General features: G+C 43.6%; 1 protein-coding gene across 1 annotated transcript in view; it reads left to right on the forward strand.

Annotated features, from left to right (window-relative positions):
• Window positions 1-5,444: 5,444 nt before the first annotated feature.
• Window positions 5,445-11,275, forward strand: part of LOC109913326 (cyclic nucleotide-binding domain-containing protein 2) — a 60,745-nt gene continuing 54,914 nt past the window's right edge. The window contains exon 1 of the mRNA XM_048598698.1: window positions 5,445-5,546. Coding sequence (XP_048454655.1) covers window positions 5,445-5,546 — 102 coding nt within the window. The remainder of the gene's footprint in view (window positions 5,547-11,275) is intronic.

Raw genomic sequence — 11,275 nt, forward strand, 5'->3', positions numbered from 1 at the left:
AGCCTTGCTGAAATGGACCTTACGAAACATTCCTGAAGAAAAATTAACAAAGCCATCACTGATCCAACCTTTGTAGGAAATGTTTGAACTAAAGTGAAAGGACAGTGTTCTACCACAGTTTCATTGAGTGAGAAGGTGATCAGCCGTCTCTGATTCCAGAGATATTGGATAGATCAAGTGGAATTGCAAGTCTCTTCGCAGTACACTCTTAATCTTGACTCTAAATTTGTAACTGTGGTCTGCAATAAAAATGTTCAAACCAAGAATCTACTGCAGTGCGAGTAATAAAACTATATTATTTGCATGTTAGAATAGTAAAATGATGAGTTATGATTAGAAGTGAAGACCAATCAAAAATATAAAGTAAATGAAAGGTAACAATACTGGTTATTACGTGAGAAATATAAGTAAACAATACCCTGCTAAGCATCTTTAAAGGTTCATACTTGGTCAATGTAATCTGAACTTTTGGGTGGGGACAAATTAAATTTTGAGGCTTTTTGCCTTAATTTTGTTCGCTGCTGCAAGAAAATTAAATGGGGAGTTGGGAGTGGAAAATGTTCAGTCGTAATGTTGCGCTATTGTATAAAAGTAGACTTGATCTACCTGCTTATCATTTCCTGCCCATTATTCTGTATGTTGTAATTAATGCATGGAGTACAGTAGGTGTAACATGGGTTTATCCCAGCAGGACAAAATCATGGATGCAGTAATTCCCTCAGGTGTAGTTCTCAAGTACATTGGTACTAATAAAACAGAGCAGCTCCAGTGAATCAGCACATCTGGAATGGAATACTATCGCATTCCCAAGGAATGTCTGTGCAGTAAGGCAGCTGGAGCCAAATAACCAGTGGGCTTTAAGTTTTGCTATAAGGATGTTTGTGATAATGATGGCCATGGTGTGGAGGTGCTGCTGTTGGACTGGGGTGGACAAGGTCAGAAATCGCACGACACCAGGTTATAGTCAAATGCATGTTAGGTATGAGACCTTGTTTAGAACGTGCATTGTCTGACCTAAAATGTCACCTCTTCTTTACACTGATAAAACCTTTAGTTCTCTCAGGGCAGTGACTTGAAAGGAATTCGGGGATTTACATATACGTATTAATCAATTAAAATCTTCTAACTGATTAAATATTTAACAGCATCTTAGGTTTGTTTAGTACATTCTCATCAATGGTGTGAACCTTTGATCTTTTACTTATAAAGTCGGTGTCTGATACTACCTCTCTCACTAACACCTGAAGAAGGACTGAGGCTCTGAAAGCTTGTGATTTCAAATAAACCTTTGGACTATGATCTGGTGTCGTGTGATTTCTGACGTTGTGACAATGACATGTAGGCCTTAAACTGAGTTGTGCCTGGGAGACACCTGGTGAAAGAGGGAAATGGCAACACCTAGTGTGGGCTAGCATGCATCATGATGACAGTAGTGACTTGGCAACAGGCAACAACACTGAAAACAACAGCTCTTGGTGTCAGTTGGCAGCTTTGTGTGGTGCTTGTGGCAACAGCTGCCTCTGAAGAACACCACTTCACAGCCACCAGCAAAGGTGCACAAAATGATGAACCCCAAGCCTCTGAGTCTACTTAAATGCTGCATCTCTCATAGGTGGAAAGATGAGAACATCAACATCTCTGGGGAAGCGTACAGTCTGTGATCCTAAAGTTATCTTAGCTAGAGTTAAGAGGCTGTGGTGAAGACAAAGCTTAAATAAGACGATGGGCAGAATTCAATTCCAGCCACCGGAGTCCCATTGACGGACGCAGAAGTGAGCAGAACTTCTGCTCGTGGCGAGAATGAGTGGTCTTGTGTAATCATGTGGCCAGCCTGTTGGACACAGAGATGTAGGGCCTGGCCAACTAGTGCATTTGACCCAGACAGTAAGTCAAAAGCCCCACCCTTGGCTGACCAGGTTAGTTCCAGACCTGTTTATAAATGGTCTGTGGGTTGGACTCTGGCAGTAATGCTGTCCGGTCTGCTGAGAATTACCAACGTTTTCTGTTCATATTAATCTCTTGTTGATTTGATTCTTGTAATTGTGGAAAAGTTGTCATTTGGACTTAAATCTTCCACTGTTGCAACAATGTAAATTCCTTGCATAATTAACTTTAAACAAATTTGCACAGGTTTATAAAATATTCCTGAGACTATTGCATAACAGTGACTACAGTGGAATTGGAGGAAAGGAAACTAAGATGTGTGGGAAAGGACATCAATCTATTTCCCTTCATTGCTGCTGGATCAATATATTGGAACTCCTTGCCTGTATGTGATGAACTGCAGCAATGAAAGTGATGGCTTATCACCACCTACTTAAAGGCAATAAATACTGATCTTCCCAATGAACAGAGAACAGGACAGACCCTTCAGCCTACAATGTCTGTGATGACCATGGTGCCATTTTTAACTAATCCCATCTACCCACATGTGGTCTGTACCCTCTATTCACTGTCTGTTCATGTGTCTGTCTAAATGTCTCTTGAACACTGCTAACATGCCTGCTCCTACCATCACTCTCCACCCCTACAGCGCATTTCAGGCACCTACCACCCCCTGCATTAAAAAAAAACTTGCCTCACACATCTTTAAATTTTCAACCTCTCACTTTAAACCTACACCCCCTAGTACTTGACATTTCCACCCTGGGGGAAAAAGACTCCGACTATCCGTGTGACTCATAATTTAATATACTTCGATCAGTTTGTCCCCTCAGCCTCGGACAGTCTTGCAAAAACTATTCAAGTTTGTGCGTCCCCTCCTTGTAGCTAATACACTTCAATTTGGGCAACATCCTGGTAAACCTCATCTCCCTCTCCAAACCTTCCTCGTCCTTCCTATAGTGGTGACCAGATCTGCGCACACCACTCCAAGTGTGACTTACCTAAAATTTTATACAGCTGCAGCATGACTTGCCAACTTTTATACTCAATGCCTCGGCAGATGAAGGTAAGCCTGCCATATGCCTTTACCACGTTATCCACTTGTGCTGCCACTTTTGGGGAGCTATGGGTTTGCACCCCAAGATCCCTCTGCTCATCAATGCATCTGAGGATCCTGCCATTTAATGTATACTTTCCTCTAGCATTTGACCTCCCAAAATGCATCACCTCATGCTTGTCCAGATTAAATGCATCTGCCATTTCTTCGCACAACTTTCCGACTGATCTACATCCTGCTGTGTCCTTTGACGATCCTGCTTGCCATCCCCAACTCCACCGATTTTCATGTCTTCTGTAAACAAACTAATCAGATCATTCAAATCACTTACATATATTGCAAACAACAGAAGTCCCTGCATTGATCCTTGAGGAGCTCCTCCAGTCATTAGAAAGACCCCTCTCCAACTAACTCTCTGTCTTCTATAACCAAGCCAACTTTGTATCCAACTTACCAAGTCCCAGGATGTTCACATCCTGTGAATCAGTATAACAGAAAAGCCCCAGTCCCAATTATTCATGTCCCATGAGTTGTAAAATGTTGCTGAGGCCCCTCAATGTAAGACCTTGTCCGAAAAAAGGTCCTGGAGTAGACCCAGAATCATTATATTGACACCACACACAATAACATCGGTCTCACAAGAGGAGAAAAAAGCCATTTAATCCAAACACCGTGTTTTTAGACTCTACACAAGGGCCGGTCTTAAGCCCAATGTGCATTTGCTGTTCCCTTCATCTCTTCCCCTGCCTTTCTAACAAAAGATTTGCATTTGTATAGCACTACTGAAATGTAGGAAACAGGCAGGCAGAGGACATCATTGAAGTCCAGGATGAATTCAGTCTGTTGATAAAATAGACTTGCATTTATATAGCACTTTTCAAAACGTCAGAATGTTCCAAAGTCCCAACAGGCAAAGGAAGTAGTTTTGAAATGTTGTCACTGTTGTAATGTAGGAAATATAGCAGCCAATTTCTGCACAGCAAGCTCCCACAACCAGAGTATCCAACATCTCATCTGAAAGACATGCCCTGTAATGTGAGATTTAAATATAATTTGGTTCAGCCCAAAGATCATCAAACAGGGATTCTTTATTCCACTGGAATCAGGTCAGTACCAATAGGGACGGAAATTAAGGATAAACAATAAAGATATGATATCCTTTTGGAATTAAGCCTGTGGTTTACAAATGGTTTGACAGAATTCTTTGTGTAATCCTTCTCCCCATAAGACCTCCTTCCACCCCAAAAGACATCTTTTCTTCCAGAGCAGGGTCATCTGGCTGCTTCAGTTGCCCTGCTCAGTGACCCTCCTACTTACCCACCATTGCTAGCAGGTCCCTCTAGCAATGGGATCTGCTGCTCGAGGTCCCATTACAGCACGAAGAATTTATACTCTGGTGCAGCCCTTGGGGTGGGTGCTACATTCACAGCATCTCTGCAACTTAAACCTAGCACTGCAATTTGTAATCCTCACCTAACTGCTACTCCATCCGCCATCTTCAATAGTCACTCCCTTTACTAGCGATGCACAGCAGCAACGTGCACCATCTATAACTCTTATGAGCAAAGGATCACAAGAGGCTGACTGACCTTCAGCTCCTGGACTGGTATCTGAGTCCACCCTTGACTTACTGTGCCAAGCATTTTGACTCACTGGGGTGACACAGTGGCTTAGTGGTTAGCACTGCCACCTCACAGCGCCAGGAACTAGGTTCGATTCTACCCTCAGGCGACTCTCTCTCTGTGTAGATTCTCCCCAAGGTTCTCTGGTTTCCTCCCACAGTCCAAAGATGTGCTGGTTAGGTGGAAGACAGGCCGTGGGGATAGGGTGGTATGCTCACTGGAGGGTCAGTGAGACTGTGAACAGCCTCTGTAAGGATTCTATAAGTTGCACTGGGGCAAGTGCCAACGCTCCTTAGATAGCATTTTCCAAACCCACAACCTCGAACATCCAGGTAACACTACTTGCAAGTTTCGGGTCAAAATCCTGGCACATATTCATACCATATGGACTGTAGCTGTTCAAACAGGCGGCTCACCACCTGGACAAGAGCTGGGCATGAGATAACACCCACATCCCAAACCAAAAGGAGAAAATGAAGATGCTATAAAGAGAAGAGAGATAACAAGGTGTAGATGCTGGATGAACACAGCAGGCCGAGGAGCGGGAAAGCTGACGTTATCGCATCCTGCCGGGGTTTTTAAGCATTTTAGGCAATTATCTTGCACTTTCCCCACAAGTTGAGACCAAATTGCAGAGGGGAGAGGCTGGAGACTGAAACTCAGCAAATTCCCTCTCAGCGTTGCGAGCTCCCTCCTCTCTTTAGGTTCTGCGTTTTGGAAGCTGGTGGCGGTGCGGCGAGGTAATGGGTGAAGAAAGCCCCAAACCCCGGCCTGGATTCTCCCTGGTCCGGCACGGGGGAGCGTTCCGATTCCGAACGGCGGGGCTGCATTTCGAAAGTCGCCGCCGCCGACCTTGACCGGACCCGTGTGACCGAGCGAGAATGAACCAGAAAGAAGGGATGAGCTCCTCCGGAGACAGCACAGACATCTCGAGGAAAAGCAGCCGGGACACAGCAGCACACCGCCGGAGGTCCAGCAGCCAAGTAACTGAACTTTTTTAATTAACTCCAGTCCAGAGTTTCACCTCCACCTTCATGGTCCATTCAGATTCTGTTTTGCTCATTACCTTATTCATCATCAACTTAGCATTTCAACTCCTTAGATCCGACTAAATCCAGCCCCTTTCCCACCCTCACTCCCCAGATACAGCCCGAAAGGAGGCCACTCGGCCCTGAGTGCCTGTGTTGGCTCTTGAGCCCAAGTGCGCTCCCCTCTCGCACTGCAGAAAGTAGGGATAAAACAGGGCATTTTCCAAGACAAGCTGCAACCAGTCGACTGCCACTAACTTCAGCTGTTTACAATCTACACGAATAACTTAAACAAAGAGACAGAGTATCTATGTGTGCACTTATATTTGCCGATGGCACAAAGGCTGGTGAGAGTGTAAGTTGTGAGGAGGACAAACATAAACTGCAGGGCAGGTGAGTGGGCATCAAGGCGCAAATGGAATATAATACAGGGAAGTGCGAGGTTATTCACTTTGGTAGTAAGGGCAGGAAAACAAATTTTTATTTTAAAGGCTCGAAACTTCAAAGTATTGATGCCCGGAGAGCATTGCTGTGTTTTCACGAGGATCACAAGCTAGCAGGTACTGTAAAAAAATCAAGAGGCAAATTAATACAGATACTGGAATGTGTACTGGAAACAAAAAATGCTGGAGATCCCAGTGGGCCAGTCAGCATCCATGGAGAGAAAGCAAGCTAACGTTTCGAGTCTAGATGACTCTTCATCAGAGCAAAAAGTTAAGATGGCAGGTGGCATGTGGGATGTTATTTGCAAACTGGAATAACCAGAATGCAAGAATAAGGCCATCTTGCTACAATTGTACAGGGTTTTGGTGCGACCCCAGATGGAGTACTACACACAGTTTTGATCTCCACATCTGAGGAAGGAAATACTTAGATTGGGAGCTGTATCATGAAGGTTTGTTCGAATTATCCCTGTTATGAGAAGGTAGTCCAATGATGAGAAACTGAGTTAGTTGGGTCTCTATACTCAGAGCTTAGAAAGACAGAGATGATTTCATTGAAACGTACAAGATCCTGAGGAGGCTTGACTGGATCGGCATTGAGAGGCGCTTCCCCCTATCTGGGGAATCAAGAACAGAATGGCACAGTCTCAGGCTAAGGGGCTGCTCATTCAGGGCTGAGATGAGGCAGGTTAAACCACCACTAGTCATCTCTCTCTCTATAATGACAGAGCAGCCCTGTGGTCATTTGGGACTATTGCAGTTTAACCTTTTGTGTCGAAAAAAGTGTAATTTTTAGTGTACTGTAGAACATTGATGTCATAAGATTTTAATAGAACTGTTTTTCTAATACCTTGTCATTGGTACACTTAATGCAATTTCCTTAGGCAAGATGACTTTGCACTTCATATTGTCGTACCACATTTATCAAAAAAAACCACAATAGCAGAACCTTTGGACAATTGTCCCAATTTAATCAACAATGTGTGGTTCTTGTTTGCAGTGTGGAGCTGGCAGACACTAAAGACAAAAAGCACATAATGTCAATGTTTTGAGTAGCTGGTAGGTTTTCCAGCTCCTTTCTGTTTCAAAGAAGTGTCATTTCAGACTCAAAATATTAACTCTGTGTCTCTCTCCATACATGCTGCCAGACCTGCTGTGTTTATCCATTCTTTGTTTTTATTTCACATTTCCAGCATTTGTAGTATTTTGCATTTGTTTGATGGACTTGATTTGTCCCCTTTGGAGAGACCGCAGGTAGTGAAAAAGGAAACACGTTTCCTGTCTTTGACCTGCCCTAGGAACTCAACCCTTTGTAGAGCTGGAGTGGTGAGGGGTTTGTGAAGGAGAAAGGAAGGTGGATGGTGTAAGTTAATGCACTCTGTTTCTCAGAAATTCATGCATGTTACAACAGGATATAGCTTTGGGACAGTCATGAATGCCTCTTACTAATAGGACAGTTGGAACTGTAACTACTCAAGACAGCCTCCTACAGACTCTCAGAAAATACCTCACTAATGTTAAAAGGGAGAAAGCCTTTATGTCCAATGAATTTTGGGGGGTGACTGGGGTCAAGCTTGATGAACCAGGCTCAGCGACTGCAATAGTGTTCGTAAGTGGGGGAGCACAATGGAACCAGTGGTCACAATTCTATTAGTTTTAAAATAGTTATGGAAAAGGATAGGCCTTTTATAAAAGTTAAAATCCTCAATTGGAGTAAGACAGATTTTGATGGCGTGAGACAGGATCTTTCAAAAATTGATTAGAGTAGATTGTTCGCAAGGTAAAGAGACGACTGGTAAGTGGGAGGATTTCAAAAGTGAGATTACAGAGAGTTCTGAGGCAATATGTTCCTGTTAGAGTGAAGGCAAGGCTGGTAAGAGTAGGGAACAATGGATGAATAGTGATATTGAGGGTCCAGTCAGGAATAAGAAGGAGTCATATATTAGGTATAGACAAATGGGATCAAGTAATTCTCTTGAAGAGTAAAAGGGGTGTATGGACATTCTTAAGAGGAAAACCAAAAAGTGGATATGAGATAGCCTTGGCAGACAACGTTAAGGATAATCCAAAGAGATTCTACAAATACATTAAGAGCAAAAGGGCAACTAGGGAGAGAATTGGACCCCTTAAATATCAACGAGGCTGTCTATGTGTGGAACCACACGAGATGGGTGATACTAAACAAATATTTTGCATCAGTTTTTCCTGTGGAGAAAGAAGTAGGGGCTAGAGAACTTGGGGGAAATAAATATTGATCTCTCGAAAACATCACAGCAGGGGAGGTGGTGGAGGTCTTAAAAAACATAAAGGTGGATAAATCTCCCAGATCTGATCAAATATATCCCAGGGCATTTTGGGAAGCTACAGAAGAAAGTGTGGGGGTCCCAGCAGAGATATTTCTATCATCTATAGCCACTGGAGCCCCTGAAGAGTAGCAAATGTTATGTCTTTATTTAAGGAAGGCTCTAAGGAGAAGCCTGGAAACTATAGACTGGTGAGTCTGACATCAGTGGTGGATACATTGTTGGTTGGGATTCAGAGAGATAGGATTTACATGCATTTGGAGAGGCAAGAACTGATTAGGGATAGTCAGCATGGCTTTGTGCTTGGGAAAATGGTTCTCACAAACTTACTTGAGTTTTTTAAGGACATAACCAAAAGGATTGATGAGGGCAAAGCGGTAGACCTTGTCTACATGGACTTTAGTAAAGCCTTTGACAAGGTCCTGCATGGTAGACTAATCAGTAGAACGTAGAACAGTACAGCACAGTACAGGCCTTTCGTCCCATGATGTTGTGCCAACCTATTATCCTACTCAAACTACCCAGCATATCCTACATTTTACTATCATCCATGTGCCTATCCAAGAGACGCTTGAATGTCCCTAATGTATCTGATTCCACTACCACTGCTGGCAGTGCATTCCACACACCCACCACTCTCTGTGTAAAGAACGTACCTCTGACATCTCCCCATACCTTCCTCCAATCACCTTAAAATTATGCCTCCTTGTAATAGTCATTTCCACCCTGGGAAAAAGTCTCTGGCTATCTACTCTATCTATGCCTCTCATCATCTTGTACATCTCTATCAAGTCATCGCTCATCTTTCTTCGCTCCAATGGGAAAAGCCCTAGCTCCCTTGACCTTTCCTCATAAGACCTGCCCTCCAGTCCAGGCAGCATCCTGGTAAATCTCCTCTGCACCCTCTCTAAAGTTTCCACATCTTTCCTATAATGAGGCGACCTATGCTGAGCACAATATTCCAAGTGTGGTCTAAGGAGGGTTTTATAGAGCTGCAGCATAACCTCGCAGACCTTAAACTCAATTCTCCTGCCAATGAAAGCCAACACACCGTACGCCTTCTTTACAACCCTATTAACTTGGGTAGCAACTTTGAGGGATCTATGGACGTGGACGCCAAGATCCCTCTGTTCCTCCACACTGCCGAGAATCCTACCATTAACCCTCATTTCTGCATTCAAATTCGACCTTCCAAAATGAATCACTTCACACTTTTCTGGGTTGAATTCCATCCGCCACTTCTTTGCCCAGTTCTGCATCCTGTCAATGTCCCGTTGCAACCTATAACAGCCCTCCACGCTGTCCACAACTCCACCAACCTTCGTGTCATCGGCAAACTTACTAAACCACCCTTCCACTTCCTCATCCAAGTCATTTATAAAGATCACAAAGAGCAGAGGTCCCAGAACAGATCCCTGTGGAACACCACTGGTCACCGAGCTCCAGGCTGAATACTTTCCATCTACTACCACCCTCTTGTCTTCTTTTGAACAGCCAGTTTTGTATCCAGACAGCCAAATTTCCCTGAATCCCATGCCTCCTTACTTTCTGAATGAGCCTACCATGGGGAACCTCATCAAATGCCTTACTAAAATCCATATACACCGCATCCACTGCTCTATCTTCATCGATGTGTTTTGTCACATCCTCAAAGAATTCAATAAGGCTTGTGAGGCATGACCTGCCCCTCACAAAGCCATGCTGACTATTTCTAATCAAACTGTGCTTTTCCAAATAATCATAAATACTATCTCTCAGAATCCTCTCCAATAATTTGCCCACCACAGAAATAAGACTGACTGATCTGTAATTCCCAGGATTATCCCTATTCCCTTTCTTGAACAAGAGAATAACATTTGCCACCCTCCAATCATCTAGTACTACTAGTAGTTAGATTATTTGGGATTCAGGAAGGGATTGCCAGTTGGATACAAAATTGGTTTGACGGTAGGAGACAGAAGGTGATGGTGGATGGTTGTTTTTCAGACTGGAGGCCTATGACCAGTGGTTTTCTGTAGAAATCGACGCTGTGTCCACTTTTGTTTGTCATTTACATAAACAATTTGAATGAGAATTTAGGAGGCATGATTAGTAAATTTGTGGATGACACCAAAATTGATGGTATAGTCTACTGTGAAGCAGGTTATCTAAGATTACAAAGGGATCTTGATCAATTGGGCCAATGGGCTGAGGAGTGGCAGATGGAGTTTTGTTTGGATAAATGCAAGGTATTGCATTTTGATAAAATAAATAGAGCAGGACTTACACAGTTAATGGTAGGGCCTCGGGTAGTGTTATCAGACAGAGACACCTAGGGGTTAAGGTACATAATTCTTTGAAAGTTGTGTCACAGGTAGACAGGGTGGTTAAGACGTCATCTAGCACAGTTCATAGAATCCCTAAAGTGTGGAAACAGGCCCTTTGGCCCAATAAGTCCACACCGACTCTCTGAAGAGCATCCCACCCAAACCCATCCCCAACACCCCTTTTGCCTGTAGCCCACCTAAGCTACACATTCCTGAACACTACGGGCAATTTAGCACGGCCAATCCACCTAGCCTGCACATCTTTGGACTGTGGGAAGAAACCGGAGCACCCAGAGGAAACCTACACAGAAACAGGGAGAACATGCAAACTCCACACAGATAGTCACCTGAGGGTGGAATCAAACCTGGGCCCCCAGCGCTGTGAGGCAGCAGTGCTAACCACTGAGCCACTGTGCCACCCAAAACTTTTCAAAACTTACACAGTAAGTCTGGGCAGGTGAAAAATGACAGTGAAAAAGTTTGAGAAAGAAATGTTAATCTACAGCAACACATGGCATCTAAGCAATTTACCAAGTGGATATGAATTTTATTTTTAGACCAGAAGCCAATGTAGGTCAGAAACGACAGGGTTAATAATAGAGGGGGGAAACTTGGCTTGTGATAAAAGGTAC

This window comes from Rhincodon typus, chromosome 7 (assembly GCF_021869965.1).
Source record: "Rhincodon typus isolate 14 chromosome 7, sRhiTyp1.1, whole genome shotgun sequence".
NCBI lineage: Eukaryota > Metazoa > Chordata > Chondrichthyes > Orectolobiformes > Rhincodontidae > Rhincodon > Rhincodon typus.